This window comes from Elephas maximus, chromosome 12 (genome assembly GCF_024166365.1).
Source record: "Elephas maximus indicus isolate mEleMax1 chromosome 12, mEleMax1 primary haplotype, whole genome shotgun sequence".
Lineage (NCBI taxonomy): Eukaryota > Metazoa > Chordata > Mammalia > Proboscidea > Elephantidae > Elephas > Elephas maximus.
In genome coordinates, this window is record NC_064830.1 from 109173969 (window position 1) to 109197144 (window position 23176).

General features: G+C 54.0%; 1 protein-coding gene and 1 long non-coding RNA gene across 5 annotated transcripts in view; both read right to left on the reverse strand.

Moving 5' to 3' along the window:
• Nucleotides 1-7217: 7217 nt before the first annotated feature.
• Nucleotides 7218-23176, reverse strand: part of GTF2IRD1 (GTF2I repeat domain containing 1) — a 152836-nt gene continuing 136877 nt past the window's right edge. For all 4 annotated transcript variants that reach the window (XM_049904779.1, XM_049904778.1, XM_049904777.1 and 1 more), the window contains 5 exons: nucleotides 14428-14505; nucleotides 13447-13639; nucleotides 11990-12027; nucleotides 8467-8603; nucleotides 7218-7417 (listed from right to left, as the gene is read on the reverse strand). In XM_049904779.1, the coding sequence (XP_049760736.1) occupies nucleotides 7349-7417; nucleotides 8467-8603; nucleotides 11990-12027; nucleotides 13447-13639; nucleotides 14428-14505 (515 nt within the window). In that variant the 3' untranslated portion in view covers nucleotides 7218-7348. The remainder of the gene's footprint in view (nucleotides 7418-8466; nucleotides 8604-11989; nucleotides 12028-13446; nucleotides 13640-14427; nucleotides 14506-23176) is intronic.
• On the reverse strand, nucleotides 17460-22537 carry LOC126087371 (uncharacterized). The gene is made up of 3 exons (XR_007519744.1): nucleotides 21933-22537; nucleotides 21562-21614; nucleotides 17460-21031 (listed from the first exon to the last, which is right to left on the reverse strand). It is a non-coding gene; the product is annotated as an uncharacterized LOC126087371 (long non-coding RNA).

The following is a 23176-nucleotide window of genomic DNA, read 5'->3' on the forward strand; positions in this document are numbered from 1 at the left end:
ACCTCATGTTAATGACTTTGCTCTTTGTCTTAATCTAATGCAAATAACTGTTTTGTTCTGCCGACCACCTGTGACTTACAACCCCCCACAGGAAAATCAGAGCCCAGGTGTCTGATATGTATATCTTTAGTTGAGGTGGTAGCTGATAAAAGAGAGGTCTGGCATGTGTCTGTTTGGTCTGATAGAATCTTTTGCCACTATCTTGTAATGAGTAACTCCTCCAGCCAGGCCACCTGCAGACTACAGGCACTTCTAACCCTTGGGAGATTCTATATAAGCTTTACTGTAAAATTGCTCTTTGGGACTCCATAGAGACAGCCTGTGCTGCTGCCGGGTCCCCAGTGATGTATGCATCTCCTTAATAAACTTTCTCACTCAGAGTGTGTTCATTGCCTCAACTGCTCCAGTGACACAGACCCTAAACTGGGTAACACAGTGGAGACGTATTTAGTCTACTCATTCATTCAACCGGCTCACATTTAGAGAGTGCCTCTTGTGTGCTGGGCTCTGTGGTAGGTACTAGCATATGACGGTGGGCAAGACGGACATGGTCCTTGACATTATGAAGTTTATTAAAGCAGGGAGACAGCCAGAAACTACAGGAAAGGAAGCTATTACAAATGGTAGTAACACAATAATAATGCTATAAAAACAAGACGAAATTGAAAATTTTGAGGTGGGGAATAACTTCTTCAGACTCAGTGGCCTGGAAAGGCCTCTCTGAGAAGATGACATTTAAGTGAAACATAAAGGACAGGAAAGAGCTGTTATGAAGAGCTGGGAAGGAGGGAGGCATTTTGGGGGAGGAAGGGGACAAGTAGTGGGCCAGGACCAGATGAGTGAGACCAGCAGGGGTTGTTGGGGTCTTGTTTAATCTGGGCCACAGCTCCATCCACATTCCCACTCTGCCTTCTCAAACCTCCATCACCCAGAACTTCACCAACAAGAGTTGTGACCCTGAGACCCACTGGCCTCCAGCTCTGCTCCTTCACTGACCTCATGCCTTGGCCAAATCCTTTACCTCGAGCCTCAGCTTCCCCACTGAAAAATGGTATTATTCTAAGGAATATTCAGCTTTCATTTAGCCATTAAAACAAACAACAACAAAAAAAGTTGCCATTGAGTTGATTCTGACTCATAGAGACCCTGAAGGGCAGAGTAGGACTACCCCAGAGGGTTTCCAAGGCTGTAAATCTTTACAGAAGCAGACTGCCACATCTTTCTCACACAGAGTAGATGGTGGGTTCAAACTGCTAACTTTTCAGTTAACAGCCGAGCGCTGAACCACTGTGCCACGGGGCTCTTTCAGCCACTAAGTGGATGTCTTAAAAGAGGGAGCCAACAGCCATCTCCACGTTTTTCCTCTTCTTCCTCTTCTTTGCCTGGGCCAGGTGGGCAGCAGGCGACCATTGGCTTCGGGGCCATTGTCATTGTTGTTAGCTATTATCCAGTGGGCCCCCCACTCGTGGCGACTCCGTGTACAACAGAACGAAACACTGTGGGGCCCTGTGCCACCCCCATGATAGGCTGTAACTGGACTCTCGTGATCCACAGTGTTTTCATTGCCTGATTTTTGGAAGTAGATTGCTAGGCCTTTCTTCCATGAGGAGGTCATTAATCAGTCGCTGTGGAGTGGATCCTGACTCCTGGCAGCCCCACGTGTGTCAGAGTAAAATTGTGCCCATAGGGTTCTCAGTGGGTGGTTTTTCAGAACTGGATTGTCAGGCCTTTCTTCCGAGGTGCCTCTGGGTGAATTCCAACCGCCAACCTTTCTCTGAGCAATGGAGTGTGTTAACCACTGGCATTGCGTACGTGTACCATGCTTTAGCCATCTACCCGCTGTTGGGCAGTTGGGTTGTTTTCAGTTTGGGGCAATTATGAATAAAGCCACTATAGACATTTTTCTTCAGGTTTTTCTATAAACCAAACTTTTCATTTCTCTTGAGTAAATATCTAGGAGTGGGATTGCTGGGTCATATGTTACATGTATGTTTAACTTTATTAAAATGCCCCAAATCCACAGTGACAGAAAGTAGATTAGTGGTTGCCAGGGGATGGGGGAGGGGTTCATTAGACTACTATTAATAAAGCTTCGACTCACTATAAAAAGATATTTTGCAGGGTATTTTGGAGGCCCCTGGCATGAAAGCACGGAGCTCTGGTGGCACAATGGTTAAGTGCTCAGCTGTTAACAGTAAGGTTGGGGGTTCAATCCCAGCAGCTGGTCCCAGGGAGAAAGATGTGGCAATCTGCTTCAGTAAAGATTACAGCCTTGGAAACTCAATGGGGCAGTTCTATTCTGTTTTATAGGGTCGCAGTGAGTTGGAATGACTCAGGGGCAAAAGGGTTTCAGGTGCTGTGAAAGCCAGCGGAATCAGGCGCCTCCCCTAATCACTCAGGGAGGCACCTGGGCGGGAGGGAGGGTGGCCTGGAAGCAGGTGTGAGATGCCTCAGCGAGCCTCTCCTTGCCTCTGACTTCGCCCCAGCTTTGTCCCTGTGCTGATCATTGCTTTATTACTGTTTTCAGTCAGATATAATTCCAGCATTTTCTATAATCTTGATTTTTTCATTGAGACCAGATTTTTATACAAAGATTTGTATATAAAATGATTATGCACCCACCAGAATGCAATCCCCAGCAATTACAACGTTCAAGACGCAGCTCCTAACACTCTTGCTGCCTCCCTCATTTATTACTTTTCAAAGTGTTTTGTGATTTTTTTTCTCATGTGTTTACAAATCCAATAACAATTCTCACTTAGAGTTACAAAACACGAAGCCATCTTGAACCCAGACAGATGGCAGCTAAATGAAGTTTAATTAAAGTGTGAGTGCTTTGAATCAAATCACTTGAAGAAGTGCAGTGCGCTGAAGACTCTGGAGGTTGCCTAAGGCGCATCTGGGCCTTCTGCAGAAAAGCTCTGCAAGGCTGGGCCGCAGGGTCAGGGCTGGGCGCGCGCGCCTCGGGCCTGGGGTCGCCTCATCCTCCGCCGGGACCCTCCTTCCAGAGCCCGGGGACCGGGGCGTCACGGAGGCACCCTCCTGGTTCCCCGGCTTTGACTTGGGGGAGCCCCCTTTCTGCACTTAACCATTGTGGCACCTGAGCTCCGTGCTTTCATGGCAGGGGTCTCCTTGAGGGAGGAGGACGCGCGGCCCCCACCCACTTCCTCGCAGGCGTCCGTGCCGCGGGCGGGGGCCGGGAAGGGCGCAGGGCCGGTGGAGCCGGTTTCCCGGCTGGACACCCCCACGGCCCGCGCCCCGGGCTCCCCGGCTCTGCCGCCCGCCGCGCCCGCGCCCCAGCCCCGCCGGCCCCGGGCGAGGGCGGCCTCCGTCCGGGCCGGGCTGGCTGCAGATCTGAGGCCGCGGCGGCCGGGTAGACGGCGCAGGCCCGGGGCGGGCGCGGGGAGGAAACGCGGGAGAGACCGGATCTGATCTGGGACGAGGGCGGGTCAGCGGGACGGGGCTGGAGACAGGCCGGCAGCTGCAAGGCTGTCGCGCGCCATCTTGTCCTTTATTTCAGGGGCAGTTTCTGCATTGACTCTCCGGGGGGTGCAAAGGTGAAGCACCCGGCTACTAAGTGAAAGGTTGGAGGTTTGAGTCCACCCAGAAGCACCTGGGAAGAAAGGCCTGGCGATCTACTCACAGAAGGTCTCCACCTTTGAAGACACTGTGGGGCACGTCTCCACTCAGACACACCCTGGGTTGCCATGAGTCCCAGTCGACTGGATGGCCACTGGTTTTGGTTTCTGCATTGAGGGCTGTGGTCTGAATGTAGGGGTCCCCCAACCCCATCCTGGAGAGAGAAGGAGTCTGGCCAGGGGAGGGGCCTGGGGGCACTGGATGTGGGAGGAAGACTATTCTGGCCTGCTGACTAGGTGGGGGTGGCACCAGCATCCAGGGGAACAGTTTGGGGGCCATACCGCTCCCATGGTTTCCAGCTTCTTGCATCTTTCTGGGAGCAAGCACCTCCGAGGCCTGACCCTCCCAGCTCTGGGCCACCGAGAAGAAGCTCCCAGAATCAGCTGACTCAGGCTCAATTCCACCCACTTGAGGCCTCTGGCTGGGCCTCAGCTGCACCTGGGGGGCACCCTGACCCTCCACCCCCCCAGCACCCATTCATCTTCAAGTCCTGTTGGGCCACCACATCTCCTGCTCACCTGTCCCAGCAGCTACAACAGCCTCCCAGGTGGTCTTTCCTCCTCCCCCTCTAATCTGCTTTCCTCTCCAGTGGCAAGTGATCCCTTCCAAATGCAGTTCTGGTCATGGCTCTCCCCTGGGTACACCCTCCTCATTTTCCTCTGGAGATCGCCTTCCACACAGCCAGTGAGAGGAGAGTCTTCCATCTGAGTAGACACCGGGCACCACGACCAGGGCACGACCAAGGCCCTGCTGTTGTGACCAAGACTCCACCCGCCTCACTTCCCTCAAATCCACTGCTCCCAGAACGCTTCGTTCCTGGAACTACCAAGTCCTCAATCTTGCCTCCCTGCCTTTTTGCAGGGTGCTCCCTCCTGGGGCACTGTCCTGCCTCACCCCTTCCCTTTGTCTGGCCACCCCTAACATGCTCAAGTCTCCAAGAAGTCTCTCCTGATTTCTGCACTAGGGGAGGTTGCCACAGTCATCCCCACCAGGTCACTCAGCCTGCATCCTTGTTCTTAGCTGTAGTTGGCCCCTGACTCATGGTGACCCCATACACAACAGAAGGACATGCTGCCTGGTCCTGTGCTAGCCCCATGATCTGCTGGGGACTAAACTTTTAGGATTCACAGGGTTTTCTTTTTTATTGTGAAAGTTTACAGAGCAAATTAGTTTGTCATTGAACAGTACACAAGTTTTTTTGTGACACTGGTTGCTAACTCCACGATGTGTCAATACTCTCCCCTTTCCACCCCAGATTCCGTTTCCATTCGTCTGGTTTTCCTTTCCCTTCCTGCCTTCTCATCTTTGCTTTTGGGCAGGTGTGCCCATTAGTCTTGTATACATGATTGAACTACAAAGCATATTCCTCACAAGTGTTATTGTTGGCCCTACAGACCTGTCTAATCTTTGGCTGAAGGGTAAACCTCAAGAATGACTTCAGTACTGAGTTAAAAGGGTGTCCCGAGGGCAATACTCCCAGGGTTTCTCCAGTCTGTCAGACCAACAAGCCAGGTTTTTTTTTTTTTTTTTTTTTGTGACTTTGAATTTTATTCTACATTTTTCTCCTGCCCTGTCTGGGACCCTGTACTGTAATTTCTGTCGTAGTAGTCGGTGGTGGTAACTGGGTGTCATTAGTTGTTCTGGCCCAGTTTGGTGGGATCCATAGGGTTTTTGTTGGCTAATTTTCAGGAGTAGAGCACTAGGCCTTTTCTCCTAGTCTTATTAGCCTGGAGGCTCTGCTGAAACCTGTTCAGCATGATAGCGACAAGCCAGCCTCCACTGACAGGTGGTAGCTGCACATGAGATGTGTTGGCCGGGATCGAACCTGGGTCTCCCACATGGAAGGTAAGAATTCTACCACTGAACCACTGTGGTGCAGTCAATTACTTAATATGGCCCTTCTAGCCACAATCTTCATAACTTCCACCAAATGACTGGGTGGGGGCTATGCAAATTAGGTGCTTGTGGCCCACTAAGAGGATTGGATAGCTTGCTAACTATGCAAATAAGGTGCATGGCACCCTTGTAGGGGGAAGACCATGTAAATAAGGTATATGGAACCCTAACGAGGGGATTGGTCAGTTTTGCTATCCCGTTAGGATTAAAATGAGCCATACCAGAGGCAGGAAGGAGGTTAAGAAAGAAGAGCCAGGAGTGGAGTGCGTCCTATGGCCCCAGGATCCCTGAGCTGAGAACCTCCTAGATCCAGGAGACAGAGCTGTAACACCTGAGACAGTGAGATGGCAGGAAGCAGTGGCACAGAAATGGCAGCAGCAGAACCAGGAAACTGGCAGGAGACAGCGCAGTGAGCTTCCTGGCCCACAGAGTGAGAAAGCTAAGTACCTTTGTTCAAGAGGCTTCCTGGCAGAGTAGGGTGCTTCTGGGCACTCATCAGCAGAGCTAAGAGAGTTTTGTAACACCTGCCAAGCAGGGCAGAGGCCCAGGGGCCAGAGAGAGGCGTGCCTGCGGGCACAGCTGAGAAGAGGCTGTCCTGATGGAAGAACTGTACCCTGAGCATTCCCAAACCTCAGTTGTAGCCTGTTACTCCCCTAATAAATCCCATAATCATGAGTATTGTCTGTGAGTACTGTGTGGCCACTGCAACAAATTATGGAACCCAGCAGAGAAGCACAGAGGACCATGGGAGGGACGGCTGGTGTCAGAATTGGTAAAAAGGTTGGAGAATGGACGTACATCTAACCCCCTCTTCATGGGTATCAGCCTGCGGGTGTTGATCTTGATTTTCCTTCCTCCTTGTGAAGTTAGAGGAGGTCAGATGCCCCCACCACGCTGTTTTACAAGCACCAATGTCCCCTGCTAGGAGGGTAGAGCTCAATAATAATGTGTCCAGTGATGACACGTGAGCAGCTACCATATGACAGGCCCTGGAAAACACCCTGGCTCTTTTGTTTTATTGCCTCCAGTCTTGCCCCTTCTGCCACCAGGGTGGTCTTTCTGGAACACGGCTGTGACCTGGCATTCCCACTACTCCAATGCCCTCAGCTCTACCCTAAATCCACCCATCCCTCGAGGACCAGACCAAAACCCCCTTCCCCAGATGTCTTCCCTCCTCATTCACTCCCTGGTTGACATTTGATTATCATATTTAACACTTCTGATTTCACCTGAGTGACGGGCCAGGACAGTCCCCCTATCCCACCATGCACCCCCTGAGGCCAGGTGAGCTATGAGAAGCCCCCTCCCTCCCCACCTACCCGGCTTCCCCCTGAGCAGGAAGGATGGGGTCCTGGCTTGTGGGCTGCACAAAGCTGGCAGCTAGCAGGCCTGTGGCTCTGGCCGCCGTCTGGCAGCAGAGATGAGCCTGGCACTTTGCCTTCCGTGGCTCCTCATTCTGAGGCCACATGGTCCAGCAGCAAAGAACTGAGTGGGCTCTGTACCCAGATACCAGGCCCAGTGTTAGGGACACTGGGGAGGAGGCCCTGGCAGGCCACCGTGCTGGGCTTCCCCTGACCTCATCTCCAGGGACGGCCGTGGCCGCCATTCCAAAAGAGAATCTGCACCAGTTAAGAGCAAAGGCAATTTTTTTTTTTTTTTTTTTACTTATTTAAAAAGGCCTTGGTGGCAGGAATATAGTGTAAAAATCATTGGAAAAACTAAAAGGCATTGATACATATCCTAATATACATTTTGTACATAAATTACATTTCCTTTAGTCTTTCTGAGTGAGGTCTTGAGTCAGCGCTGAGGTCTAGTAATTAAGAGGTCCCGGGAGCTGCACGTTCAGTCCGGCATAGTCCACCATGTACATTGGCCATTGCTAGAGAAAGGGGGACAAAAGGTCCGGGTTAGGACTCTAGGTGACGTGGAGAGCACCTGTTCCTGAAGGGCTTCCTCAGATGCTCTGTATTCGGAGGTCGCTGAGGCCCAGAGAGGATGTGACCTGTCTAGGGCCACACCGTTGACTGGTGGCCATGGAGCGTAGGCCGGAGCCTTCTGACCTGGCCCCACCTGTGTCCCAGGGACCGTCATGTGGCTCAGACCTGAGGACCAGGCGCTCACCCCTAAGCTCACCCCCCTCCAGGCCTCACACACCTAGGAAGCTGCCAGGTCTCTGGGGTGGGAGAAGATGGTGACCCTCTGTGGGCACTTATGCACCTATGGGCGGGGTGGACTCTGGCAAAGTGAGGTTAAGGCAAAGCCTGATGGTTGGATTTCCCACAAGGCATTCAAAGGAGACAGGCCAAGGGTAAAGAAATCCTAAAATCATTTTCAAAAAGTATCCAAATATTCTTCCCATTTGAGCTAAAGTTTTAAAGCCAATATCTGACAACAGAGAGATCTCTGCAGTGGGTGTCCTAGGGAGGCTTTCCTCTTGGGTGGGAGGGACCCAACTCAGAACAGTGCAGAAAGGATGGCGCCCTGGGGGAGGTCTCATCTCCCACTGACCCGCCGTGAGGCCACACACAAGGCAGCCCACCTCCTGAGTCCCATTTTCCCATCTGTAAATTGTGGAACACCTGCATGTCCCAGTGTGGGGGTGTGGCTCATGGACATGGTGTAAGCAGCTGTGAGCCCAGCCTGACTCCTGCAAACCCGGGAGCAGCCACTGAGCCTGCTCTGCGCGGCTGTGGAGGGTGTCTGTCCTGCCCTTTCCTGGACTGTGGCTTCCCCGCCAGCCCCACAGGGATGTGAATTCCTGCGGGGCAGCTGTGAGCCCCATGACAGGGACAGACTATCTGGTGGGTCAGACAGACAGGTATGTGTGCAACCCTGAGGCAGAGGGCCTCACTCAGGGCCAGTGCCTGCCTGCACCCCAAACCACGTCCCGGAGTAGGGAAAGGCCAGGTCTAATCTGTACAGCTTTACCACGAGTGAAATCTGGTTGGTCGATGCCACAGACTCTGGGTTCGAGGACGAGGATGAGGAAGACGAGGAGGAAGAGGAGACGGAGTTTCCTTCAGAGACCCGCTTCCTCTTGCGCTTGGGAATGCTGCCGTCTTTGGCTGGTGGGAGAGAAGGAAAGATTTGCTAACACTGGGTGCCAAGCCGTTCTGGCTCGGCCTCCCGACTCGCCAGGAAAAGGCCTTGGTGGGGTCCCTGAGTGGTGTAAATGGTTTACACTCATCTGCCAACTGAAAGGCTGGTGGTTCAAATCCACTCAGCAGAGCTGTGAAAGAAAGGCCTGGCGATCTGCTTTCATAAAGATAACAGCCAAGAAAACCCTAGGAAGCTACAGTTCTGTAACACATGGGGTCACCACGTTGGAATCGACTCCTCAGTGGCAACGGGTTTGATTCTTTTGTTTGTTTCAGGCTTCAAGCTCCCTTCTCAGCATCCCAAGCTCCTGGCCCACTGGTGGCCGAGGCTGCCTCCGCCTCGTCCCTCGGCTCCCTCTCCGGGCCCCCCGCTCCACCCTGCCACTCAGGCAGGCCTTGCCAGCAGGCCAGTTCAGGCCCCAAACCAAAACACCCAACCAGCTGCCATCGGCTCCGCTCATGGCGACCCCAAGTGTGATGAGGAGACTGTGCTCCACGGGGTTTTCAGACGTAGGTCGCCAGGCCTTTCTTCCAAGGTGCCTCTGGGTGGACTCGAACCTTTGCTTAGCAGCCAACGCATCAGTCCTCCTTATATTCTTCCCAGACCATCCAAACTGCAGAGTTCCAGCCTCCCTAAAACTCCCAGGGCCCCTCCGTGGGCCCCAGCACCCCTTCCGCCGCATGGGGTATGGCTAGGGGCACTGCCCCCAGAGTCGGGCAGACTTCAGACTTGGAGAAGGTTACTTAGTGGCCCTGAGCCTTCATTTCCTCATGACTAAAACGTAAATACTGATGCAGGCAGTGGTGGTCCAGTGGTAGGATTCTCGCCTTCCAGGCAGGAGACCAGGGTTCAATTCCCGGCCAGTGCACTTCACGTGCAGCTGCCAGCCGTCTGTCAGGGGAGGCTTGTGTGCTGCTACGATGCTGAACAGGTTTCAGCGGAGCTTCCAGGCTGAGATGGACCAGGAAGCAAAGCCTGGAGATCTACTTGTGAAAACCAGCCAATTAAGACGTCATGGATCACAACGGCCCGATCTGCAGCCAATCACCGGGATGGTGAAGGACCAGGCGGTGTTTTGTTCCCTTGGGTGTGGGGCCGCCACGAGTTGGGGGCCAGAGAGAGCAGCTAGCAACAACAGAAAGTAGGTTGTCCCAGTGTTCTGGGAAGTCCCATGAAATCCCGTGCAAAGCACGTAGCATGATCCCTGGCACCGGTAAATACTCGGAAACTGAGAACTGGGATTATCACTGTCCCTACGGTAACAGCCGATGTGTGGTGTCAATACTGTGAAGTACCAGCGTTCACAGGTCCAACGAAGACCAGACACCGCTACAGACGTCTACGTTCACATTCAAAGTCACTGCTGCCGCTGACTAGCCGTGTGACCCTGGGTGAACTTATTAACTGCTCTGAGCCAAATGGGGAAAAGAAGAGGGAGGTGAGACTCAAATGCCATAACGTGTTGAAAGAGCCCAGGTCCCAGCCCAGTATGCAGTGGGACTCAGCAGGTGTCCTGCTGCTGCTGGACTGAACTCACATGACTTTATAACTGCGCCCTGTCATCAGGGCTCTGTCTGGGCTAAGCGGGCAGTTAACTGCATGGGAACCTAACATAGCCCACCAAAGGGTTTTTGCCTTTTTTTAAAATTGTACTTTAGATGAAGGCTTACAGAACAAACTAATTTCTCATCAAACAGTTGGTACACATGTTGCTGTATGACATTGGCTAACAAGCCCACGACATGTCAACACTCTCCCTTCTCAGCCCCGGGTTCCCTATTACCAGCTTTCCGGTTCCCTCCTGCCTTCCAGTCCCCGCCCCAGGGCTGATGCGCCCCTTTGTCTTGTTTTATTCCATGTGCCTGTTCGATCTTTGGCTGAAGGGTGAACCTCAGGAGTGACCCAATTACTGAGCTGAAAGGGTGTCCGGGGGCCATACTGTCAGGGTCAGAGGGTTTATTTTTTAATTGTGGTAAAAACATATATAACAAAACACTTTCCAATTCAACATTACATTCATCATGCTGAGTAACCATTAACCTGATTCCAACTCAGGGTGACCCCACGTGTTACAGAGTAGAACTGCTCCGTAGGGTTTTCTTGGTGGTAGTCTTTATGGAAGAGGGCAGTCAGGCCTTTCTCCCGAGGTGCTGTAGGTGGGTGTGAACCACCAGCCTTTAAGTTAGTAGTCAAGTGCAAACCATTTAAGCCACCCAGGGACTCTCCCTCCCACTTCTGGTAACCACTGATAAGCTTTGGTCTCTATACGAAATTAATGCCAAAGTGCGTGAGGGCAGCCTGAGCCCAGGGGACAACTGTCTGTCCAGAGCACCTGTGAAGAAAAACCAGAGCCCCAGGTCCGCGACATCATAAATGAAGCCCCTGGTGGCGGGAGGGGCCCAGGCTGTGAGCCAGGGAGGAGGCTCCATGTGAAAAAGAAGTCAGAGGTGCCGACTGTCACTTTCTGGGGCCACCCTAGGATCCTAAAGATGACCACGGTGGGGGGAGTGGTGGGTGTAAGGGGCAGCACCCACCCTCTGCGCATCTGTCCTCCCCAGCCTCTGCCTCTTACCTGACGGCAGTTCCTTGTATTTAGGGCTCGACCCCCGTCACCCCTCTCCCCGTGTGTCCCGTGCTGTGCCTGGCCACAGGAGGCCCTGCAATTGGCTCCCTGCAGGGTCCTGGATTTGGAACATCCTGGGTGGGCTGGACCAGACTGGACACATCTGGAGTCAGGGCCTCAGGCTGGGGGGTGCTCACTGAATCTTGTCACTGTCCTCACTGAGCGGCCACACAAGGGCCACTGGTCTGTGGTGGCCTGTGGCTCAGCTCAGCTGCCACTGACTCACTACATGACCTGGGGCAGATCCCTTCCCCTCTCTGAGCCTCAGTTTCCCAGCTGTAAAATGGACTCTCCTGGGTCCTAGCACACAGCTCCTCAGTCAGAACCACTTGGTCCCAGGTCCTGTGAACGAGAGGTTCTAAAAGACCACGGCCTCATGCAGACGTGTGCCCTGCAAACATAGGCAGAATGAGAGTGGCCAGTGCCTGCCTGCCTCGCCCCTGCTGGGCACGTCACTCACCTACCTGGGTAGGACCTGTGATCCCCCAACACCCCCTCCTGGCCCCAGCCTGCCCCTCACCCTCTCTAGCTGAGCTGACCTGCTCCTCCATGCCATGGCAGGGCCTTCCCTCCGAAGGTACCTGTAGGCTCCTGGGAGCCTCTTGGGGTGGGGAGGGAACTAGACTTTTCTCTCTGTGGTCAGCCACCTATTGAGGGCCCACCTGGAACAGATCTGCCTGAGCCTTTGAAGGCAGCAGATTCTGGTGGCCTCTGGGGTCTCCGACTCACCTGGCACCTTGGTGTCGTTGCAGATTTCTGCAAAGGGTCTAAAAAAGAAAGGAAGGGGCTGGCAGTTAGAAGATGAAGTTTTCCCTCCCTCTCTCCTCCTCCCTGAATCTGAACATCTCTCCTGAAGTGACATGCCACTGCTGGTGGGCTGTTAGCCAGGTAGGACCTGAGTGAAAACGGCGAGCCCCCCCCACAGCACAGGTGGACGATCACCAGCCTGGAGCTGACGGTGCCACGCTGGGCAGATCGCCCCTGGCCTTCTCACCTATAAAGGGAGGGCGCTGTCTTTTAATTTTAAATTTTATTTTACTTGTAGCATTTAATATTAACAAAAACACTAGAAGCAACCTAGTCCTTCAATAGAGCACACTATGGTCTATCTAAAATACAAGCGATGGGTCAGTTATTCAAGAGAATTCTTATGGCTGGGTAAAGCTCATGTCCCTAAAAGTGAGAGACGGCCAGACCCAAAACATCAGACTTTATTTCCTCTGTCTACAAATACTGTATGATCGGTTCCATTTTCCAGAAAAGGTATGTGTCAGCATGTACACACGCGCACACACATACATACACGTGGCGTTAAATGCAAAGTCGAAACGTGGAAGGAGAGCTCTAGAATGTTCTCAGTGGTTCTCCTGGGAAGTAGGGCTATGGGGGATGGGCACTTCCTTCTTTCAGTTGCTGAATTCTCTGGCAGTTACTTCTAAGGGGCGGACTGTTGTGAGGGGGAGAGAAACTCCTACTTTTCATTTTAAATGCTTCTAAAGAAAATTATTTATTTTTGCCACATACAAATATTATTCCAATTTTAAAACATCTATTATAAAACTGAAAAGAAAACACGCGTAGAGAAAATAATGGGTATAGCGTGAACGGTGGTGTGAACAGTGGCTGTCCTCAGTAAGAGGGTTATAAGTCATCTTGTTTATTTCTTCTACCTTTTTGTATTTTCCAAGTTGGCTGCGTATATTTTAAGTCTGGAAATAATCAAATAAACTATTCATGTCCTTTTTTTTTTTTTTTAAGTCTAGAAGACATATAGTAAAATATGGACACTGGGTGATGAGAAAATGAATTACTGTTATTTTCTTTTTAAAATGGGTATAAGTTCACGTGACAGACAGAAAAAGTCACATTTTAACGGAAACTTTAAAAATAAGCAACCCCATGACTGTTGGGGCTGTAGGTTCAGCAGAAGGGGGTCTGGGTCCCAGCACACTGTGACTTGTGCTGCCCCGTTCCTCCTCTGGGTACTGGTTTTCTCGTCTCTAAGACTAGGGTTATCAGCAGGCCCGTCTCCTGGACTCCGTGCAACTGAAAGGACATTCTATTTCTCTTTCTTGCCAACTGCTGGTGGGACCTGCTTTGGGGATGTCCCCTCTAGACCCAAGGAGTGCCCTTTTCCATGGCCCTCATTCACCTGTCCACCCTGCCCTCGGTGCCGGGCCACTCACTGGAGCTGGTTGATGACGACCATGCGGACATGCTCTCGGGCCTTCAGGATCTTCTCCAGCCGGTGGATGTCATACGTGTTAGGGTTCCGGAAGGGGATGTCATCGGGCAGGCCCATGACCTCGACAGCATCTGGGCTGTCCCGGATCAGTTTGTATGGGACCAGCACAGGCCGGTTCAGGCCCAGGGCTTCACCTGGAGGGCACAGGTGGTCAGTGCAGATGTCCCCTGTTAAAGGCGAGGCCCTCTGGAAAAAGGGCTGAAGTCCTGCATGTCCCAGCTCAGCCATCATACCCCCAGTGTTTAAAAATCAACACGTACACCATTTTTTACTAACTAGTAAAACTAAAAGCATAATACCCAATGCTGACAACAAAACAGGTACTTTTGTACGTGCCTGGCACAATGATTTTAAAGTGTGCACACCTAGGACTGACAGGTGAGGGCCTGGTATGCTTAAAATCCACGGTTGTTAGGTTAGAGCAAAGTAGAGTCCTTGCTGTTGCTGTCAGCTGCCATCGAGTAGGTTCCAACTAATGGCGACCACGTGTGTGCAGAGAACTGCTCCACAGGATTTTCAAGGCTGTGAGCTTGTAGAAGCAGGTCGCCAGGCCTGTCTTCTGAGGCGCCTCTGGGGGCACCATTCTTTGGGCTTGTCATTGAGCACTAACTCTGTGCACCACCCAGGGGCTCCTGCAAGGTCCTTACTTAGGTATTTGTGGGTGAAATTAGATGATGTCTTGGATTTGTTTTAAAATACCAAAAAAATAAAAGGGTTGACATGGAAACAGATGAAATAAGATTGGCAAAATGTTGGTAATTATACAAACTGGGTTTTGGTTATAAGGTGGTTCATTACGTCATTCTCTCTGCTTAAAAACTAATTCCAAAATAAAAAGTGAAAAAGGCAAAAGGACAAACCAGCCTGCCCCACGACCCCGCCCCACAACCCCTGACCCACGACCCCACCCCACGACACTGACCGTATTTCTCGTTGAAGAGCTCCTTCACTTGCTCCCGGAGGATCACCTTCTCCCCCAGTCTGTTGGCGTCATCTTCATCTACAAGAGGGAGACGAGGGCACGAGGTTGGCATGGGCTCAGCTGCTGGACCTGCTCCTCTTCTCTCACCTGCTGGGGCAGCCTCTCCAGGCCCTTGCCCTCCCCGCAGCCTGTCCTTGCTGTTCATCTGTCCATCCATTCACATTTTGTGGAGGCTCCCCCAGGACAGCCCGTGTCAGCACGGCGCCCTGAGGACTAGGAGGCAGGCCCTCAAGGAATGCAGGGCCTGGAGGGGTGGCACCAGCCCCGGTGTCCACCCGAAGGGGACAGGAAGCTGGACGTTCAGGCAGCATCTGGACAGACAGCAGGAGCCTGTGCTGGACAAGGTGGGATGGGAGAAGACACCTTGCAGGACTGGCCCAGGAAAAGGCACTCGGGTGAAAGGTCACTCAAGGCTGGACATGGCTGAATCCTGGGCAGAACTAGGGGAAGTGGCTGTGAGGGGCTGGGAAGCAGTGCCAGTGAGGTCTGTGACCAGGGCTGGTGTGATGGGGCTGGGCTATGGAGAGCTCACCCTGGCTGCCTCGCTGACTGGGGTCTATGAATGGGGAGAAAGACTGTGTCTGGTGCATGGGTCACCGAGTCCTGCTTGCCGAGTGCCCAGGGCAGCCCACCCCTGCCTGGCCCAGGGTGGGGGGTCCTGAGCCCAGAGGAGCAGCTGGGCCCAGGCTGGGCTGAGGAGAGAGGTAGCCGAGGGCTGGCTGGTGGGGGTGGGGGAAAGGGTCCAGGGGCCTACCCTCATAGCAGCAGCCTGCAGCTGTGTGCCCTGGCTCGTGGGGCTAGAGTTATGTGAAGGGAGGCTTGTACCCTCAAACAGCAGCCCTCCCTGGCTGGGGCCCCCATAGCTACCCTGCTGGGCCTCTGGGGTGGGGTTGGGGTGGAAGAAGCAGGAAGCCAAGGCTTGGGTGATGGGGGACAGGTGGAACGGGTCTTAGAAAAACAATTCCTGCCTTAACCTTGAAAAGCCTCAGCAGAAATCTGTTCTCTTTTGGAGACAACTGGGGAAAGGGCATGCTCCCAGGCTGGGCGGGCGCCGCTCAGAGACTCTGCTGACCCAGCACACATACATACCACCACACACACAGACCAGGGCACATACATACCACCACACACACAGACCAGGGCACACACAGACCAGCGCACACACAGGCCAGCACACACAGACCAGCACACACAGACCAGTGCACACACAGGCCAGCACACACAGACCAGCACATACACAGGCCAGCACACACAGACCAGCACACACACAGACCAGGGCACACACAGACCAGGCCTGGGCGGCCTCACCATGTACCCTCCACCATGCACCCTGGCAGCACCCAGTCTGGGCTGATGCTCTGAGGGCTACCCCGCAGGGCACAGAGCTTCCCACGTGGCCCCAAGGCCCATGGGCACTACTGCCCAACTTCCCCTTTTCCCAACACTCCCTCGCCGCCTGCCCTGCCCCGCTCCTGCTGTCCCTGTCTGGTCCCATCCATGGCCCCCTCTGACCCTGGAATCTGGATCTGCCCCCAGGAGTTTCTGAGTTCCTATATTTCTCCAATAGGGCATGGCAGAGCCACTGCGAACGTGAAGCATCCCAGATAATGCCTCCCAGGTCCCCATCTCAGGTAATGACACCCCCACTCAGCCCACACCAAGGCCCCAAACTCAGCACCCCCTAGCGCCCAGCAAGGCCCTTCCAGATGTCTTCTGAACCCCAGACATGGAACAATGACCCAGGCCTCCAGATCCTGAGCGGAGAACTGTGATGGAGCTCTGGGCCCAAGGGAGGTGGTGATGCTTCCCACCCATCCCCTTGCCACTGAGAGTTCTCCTGTGCTCTGGATTCTCAGCAAGTGGGTAAGTGGGGCAGGGAAGGGATTGGGGGTGAGCTGGAGATGCCTGGGGGGTAAAGAACTCCTGCCATTCTAGGTACCCAGGGGGAACTGGAGGCAGCTCCTCAGGCTGTGTAGGTAAAGGTGTGACCCTTTCCTGGGAGGGAACCCAAACCACAGGTGAAGGGCCCCACCTGTGCTCCAGAACCTGCCACTGGGTTCGTGTCCACACACCAACCCACCTGCCCGGCCCACCCAGGGTGCACCCATAGGAACAGGCGTTGGCCAGTCTGAGCAGGCACTCACGGGGGCGGGGCTCCAAGGTGCACAGGACAGCATTCTGGCCACTGTCCACACGCAGCCGGGGCAGCCCCTGCCTGTGTGTCCCGGTTAAAACAAACCAACCCGTGGCTGTTGGGTCGACTCTGATTCCTAGAGACCCTATAGGACAGAGTAGACTACCCCCTAGGGTTTCCAAGGAGTGGCTGGTGGATTTGAAGTGCTAACCTCTCGGTTAGCAGCCAAACGCTTAACCACTGCGCCTCCAGGGTTCCATGTCCTGGTTAACTCAGGAGAAAGGTCCGCTTGCTCCCTGCTAACCTAGATGGCAGAGTGAGTGGGCCTCTCGGCAAGCTGTTGGCGGGTCACGAGATCCCCTTCCCTGACAAAGCCAGGCCCCACCACCACCATCACTCACACACACACACACACACACACACAGTGACTGGTCACTAGCAAGCTCCCCAGGGGCTCCTGTGGCAGCGGCTGCTTTAGCCTGGGCTGAGACAGGGCCAGCTGGGGCCAGCCCTGTCACCTCTGGTCTGCTCATGGGCAAAACAAGGAGTAGAAATCCACCTCGGCAACCAGCTGAGAAGACTGACAGGGAGGGTGGCCCGAGAGGCCACAGAAAAACCCCTGGTCTTCCGGGGGGCTCTGAAGGGCAGCCCCATCCATGGTCAGGAGTTAGGAGCACTCTGAAACCTGATGACCTGGGTTCGAATCCTAACTCTGTTATTAACTTGGTGACCTTGGGCAAGTCTCTCAGTCACTTTGGCCTCAGTTTTCTCGCTTGTAAAAAGGTGATGACAGTAAATACCACATGGGCTGTGAGGTCAGTGAGGACATGAAGCCCTGAGCTGGGCCCAGCGTGACATAAGGCTCAGCTATCACTGTTCCCCACGCTAGCTGCATCAGCAAACCTACTCTGTGGGGACCTGCCTGATCTCCCTTGAACCCAAGATGCCTGTAAAGGACACCAGAGGTTGCAAGCAGTTCAGAATGTTGTCTAATTGAAAATGTGATACTTGGGGCTCAATGCAGGAGGGGGTGTCCCCAGGGCAAGTGACAGGGAAGGTCCCTGGCCCAGTGGGTAGCAAGGCAATCTGATTCTAACCTCAATGCTGTGTGGTGTTTGGAAAGTCACTTAACCTTTCTGGGCCTCAGTTTCCACAACCTTCAAATGGGAATCCTGGCCTGCAGGGAGGGTTCAACACTATGCAGCTGTTAGCTGCCATTGAGTTGGCCCCTGACTTGTGGTGACCCCGTGCACGATGGAACAAAACGCTGCCCGGTCTGGCGCCATCCCCACTATCAGTAAACATGTTTAAAGTTTTCCATGCAATCAAAGTCAAGTTGTAGCTGTTATCACGAGAACAATACGTCGATTTTTCTGTCCTCTCAGGAAGCGAAGTTTCACAGATGTGACCTTTCACCAGATGACTGAAGTCCCTGTTTTGGACGGAACATTTTCTAAAATGCATCTGAGTATCTCTTTTATACTAAGCACACTGTAGGGGTCACAGCTGGAAGATTTTTTTTTTTTAAAGAAGAGAAAGGAAAGTTTCATTATTGAAGAAGCATCACACCAGGATGTGAGACTGCAGAGACGGAGAAAAACCCGCCATTACACAGCTAAGCCGATACAACGCACCACCTTCGTGTTTTCATAACCATGTTGCTAATTTTCTAGTACAGGTATGGCCGGAGGTAGACTTGCACCAAGGAAGTGGGCCACCTGCTCATCTCCTGCCAGGAAACAAGATGGTGGGGGAGGATGGCCTGAAGTTAGGGAGCACCAGAGCCTTGAGGAGACATCTCAGATTTACGTACACGCAGTCCCCATTACCACAGGTTCTGTTCCCAAGACTCCATCGTAAGTTGGTTCGGACATAATTTGAACACCTGTTTTTTTTAGTTTTCATTATCATTGCCTCTATTATCAGTATCTTTATAAACCCAAACTTCATCTTGTCCAGCTCATCCTTGAACTTTTTGGCAGTTTCAAAATTGGTGCTTCGTGCTTCTCCAGTTATATGCACGTCACGTAAGCCAAATCTGTGTTCGAAGCCACGAAACCAGCCAGTGCTGGCAATAAAGTACTCATGGTAGTCTTCTCCGTGCCGTTCCTTCAGGCTTTCAAAGAGGCTGCGTGCTTTTGTCCGAATCATCAGTAAACTCACAGGAATCCTCTTCTGGATTTTGTTTTCTGGGCCTTTTTTTGAAGAATGGGGTCACGCTAGTGACCGGCCCCCCACGCCATCTGGAAGTGTTGCTGAACCCGTCCCTGGCACTGCCTTGCTCCTGATAAACCTCAGAGGCTGCCCCACTAGCCGTGTGCAGTGACACGCTGCAGCCCAGCCTGTCCCCAGCGGGCAGTTCTCTGCCTCTTCCTGCTCACGCCAACCCTCTGGCTTCCTTCTCCCACTCCCAGGGACCATGTGGTCCAGCAGTTCTCATTTTCTTTCTAATCTGCTGAATTGTGCCTGGGGAAAATTACAGCCAGGATGGGTACACAACTTGACACTGAAGGCTCCGGTGATGCCCGGGCAATTCCACCCTCTCCTGGCCCAGCCTTGGCCCTCCAGGCCTTTCCCACCCGGCCTGAGGTCTCCAGCTCCGACTGATGGCTTTATGCTGATTTAGGACCATGGAGTCAGAGAGAGGCAGCTGTCAGCTAGGGGAGGCCTTCTTAGAGGGGAGAGACTATGAGCCCTTGCTGAAGAGTGGGGTAAACAACCCTTCTCTCCCCTCTACACAGCCCCTCCTCTCTGCCAGGCCTGGGCTGGGGGTCCAGGCCTGGACATGCATAGGCGTCCCCACCTTGGTAGGAAGGGCTGCTTCCTGCAGGTGCAGGGGCCACTCAGGAGCGGGTAAGTGGCGGATGGGCCGCGTCCCCCACTGCAAGCCCTGCAGCTTGCACAAGGCCACCTGATCACGGCCCATAGATCTTTGCCAGCCTAAGAGAAACCTGTGCCATCCCCCACCTGTCTGTCACATTGTGGTGGCTTATGTGATGCTGGAAGCGATGCCACCAGTATTTTAAATCCCAGTTGGATCACCCATGGTGGACAGGTTTCAGCAGAACTTCCAGACTAAGAGACCAGGGAGAAAGGCCTGGTGATCTATGTCCAAAAACTGCTATTACTTGCCGTTCAGTTGGCCTGCATTCAATGACGACCCCACGCACAATGGGATTGGACCTTTGTGATCCACAGGGTTTCCACTGGCTGATTTTTAGAAGTAGGCTGCCAGGTCTTTCTTCCTAGTCTGTCTGAGTCTGGAAGCTCTGCTGAAACCTGTTCAACTTCACAGCAACATGCAAGCCTCCAATGACGGCTGGGTGGTGGCTGCACGAGGTGCACTGGCCGGGAATTGAACCCAGGCCTCCTTCATGGAAGGCGAGAATTCTACCCCTGAACCACCAAAACCAGCCAAGGAGAACCCTATGGATCACAGCAGAATACTGTCCAGCATAGTGTCAGGAGATGAGCCCCTCAGGCTGGACGGCCTTCAAAACACACAGTGGCTGCGACCACGGACGAGAGCATAGCAGCGGTGGCACAGGGCCAGACGACGCTTCATCCGAGTGCACGTGGGGTCATCGTGGGTTGGAGCGGACTCTTTGCCAACTAACAACACAATTGTTTTTTGGGGGGGTTGCTGTTAGTTGCCAGTAGCAGGAATCACGTCACCTGCACTTTACAGGTGAAGAAACTGAGGCTCAGAGAGGTGGAAACCGTGTGGCAGCAGAGCACTGGCTTTCACCAGGCCCGCGGTCCTGAAGCGGGGTTTGCCCGCCCCTGCTAAAGGGGCTTGGGACACAGGCTGCTGCGGTCCCAGCTGCAAGGGCCTGGGTGGGCTTCGTGGAGCCCGTTCTACTTTACAAAGAACGCTCCTGCAGTGGGACTGAGCTCCTGGAGCCACCCTCCGGGTCCCCAAAGGGCCAGCTTGTCTGTGGCTGGTCCCCTCCAGGCCCAGACACACCAGAGCCTTGAAATACTCAAATCTGAAATAACCATGGCGGAGGGAAGAGGAGGCTCCTGGGGAGTGAGGAGGGTCCACATTTCTCTTCATGTGCTTTTCCAGGAGCCCCCAGAGGCCACATGAAGGCAGAGCCACGGCTGGGGGAATGAGTGGTTGCTCTTGGGGCTGTCACACCTGCTGGCGGGCTACACAGCATGCTGACACCGTGTGCTTCACCCAGGGACCCTGTCCACCTAGCTACACAGCATGCTGACACCGTGTGCTTCACCCAGGGACACTGTCCACCTAGCTACACAGCATGCTGACACCGTGTGCTTCACCCAGGGACACTGTCCACCTAGCTACACACCACTGCTGACACCGTGTGCTTCACTGAGGGACACTGTCCACCTAGCTACACACCACTGCTGACACCGTGTGCTTCACCCAGGGACACTGTCCACCTAGCTACACACCACTGCTGACACCGTGTGCTTCACTGAGGGACACTGTCCACCTAGCTACACACCACTGCTGACACCGTGTGCTTCACCCAGGGACACTGTCCACCTAGCTACACACCACTGCTGACACCGTGCGCTTCACCCAGGGACACTGTCCACCTAGCTACACACCACTGCTGACACCGTGTGCTTCACCCAGGGACCCTGTCCACCTAGCTACACACCACTGCTGACACCATGCGCTTCACCCAGGGACCCTGTCCACCTAGCTACACAGCACTGCTGACACCATGTGCTTCACCCAGGGACACTGTCCACCTAGCTACACACCACTGCTGACACCGTGTGCTTCACCGAGGGACACTGTCCCCCTAGCTACACACCACTGCTGACACCGTGCGCTTCACCCAGGGACACTGTCCACCTAGCTACACACCACTGCTGACACCGTGTGCTTCACCCAGGGACACTGTCCACCTAGCTACACACCACTGCTGACACCGTGCGCTTCACCCAGGGACCCTGTCCACCTAGCTACACACCACTGCTGACACCGTGCGCTTCACCCAGGGACCCTGTCCACCTAGCTACACACCACTGCTGACACCATGTGCTTCACCCAGGGACACTGTCCACCTAGCTACACACCACTGCTGACACCATGCGCTTCACCCAGGGACCCTGTCCACCTAGCTACACACCACTGCTGACACCGTGTGCTTCACCCAGGGACCCTGTCCACCTAGCTACACACCACTGCTGACACCATGCGCTTCACCCAGGGACACTGTCCACCTAGCTACACACCACTGCTGACACCGTGTGCTTCACCCAGGGACCCTGTCCACCTAGCTACACACCACTGCTGACACCGTGTGCTTCACCCAGGGACACTGTCCACCTAGCTACACACCACTGCTGACACCGTGTGCTTCACCCAGGGACACTGTCCACCTAGCTACACACCACTGCTGACACCGTGTGCTTCACTGAGGGACACTGTCCACCTAGCTACACACCACTGATGACACCATGCGCTTCACCCAGGGACCCTGTCCACCTAGCTACACACCACTGCTGACACCGTGCGCTTCACCCAGGGACACTGTCCACCTAGCTACACACCACTGCTGACACCGTGCGCTTCACCCAGGGACACTGTTCACCTAGCGACACACCACTGCTGACACCGTGTGCTTCACTGAGGGACACTGTCCACCTAGCTACACACCACTGCTGACACCATGCCCTTCACCCAGGGACCCTGTCCACCTAGCTACACACCACTGCTGACACCGTGCGCTTCACCCAGGGACACTGTCCACCTAGCTACACACCACTGCTGACACCGTGCGCTTCACCCAGGGACACTGTTCACCTAGCGACACACCACTGCTGACACCGTGTGCTTCACTGAGGGACACTGTCCACCTAGCTACACACCACTGCTGACACCATGCGCTTCACCCAGGGACCCTGTCCACCTAGCGACACACCACTGCTGACACCGTGTGCTTCACCCAGGGACCCTGTCCACCTAGCTACACACCACTGCTGACACCATGCGCTTCACCCAGGGACCCTGTCCACCTAGCTACACACCACTGCTGACACCGTGTGCTTCACCCAGGGACACTGTCCACCTAGCTACACACCACTGCTGACACCGTGCGCTTCACCCAGGGACCCTGTCCACCTAGCTACACACCACTGCTGACACCATGCGCTTCACCCAGGGACACTGTCCACCTAGCTACACACCACTGCTGACACCATGCGCTTCACCCAGGGACCCTGTCCACCTAGCTACACACCACTGCTGACACCATGTGCTTCACCCAGGGACCCTGTCCACCTAGCTACACACCACTGCTGACACCATGCGCTTCACCCAGGGACACTGTCCACCTAGCTACACACCACTGCTGACACCATGCGCTTCACCCAGGGACCCTGTCCACCTAGCTACACACCACTGCTGACACCGTGTGCTTCACCCAGGGACCCTGTCCACCTAGCTACACACCACTGCTGACACCGTGCGCTTCACCCAGGGACACTGTCCACCTAGCTACACACCACTGCTGACACCGTGCGCTTCACCCAGGGACACTGTCCACCTAGCTACACACCACTGCTGACACC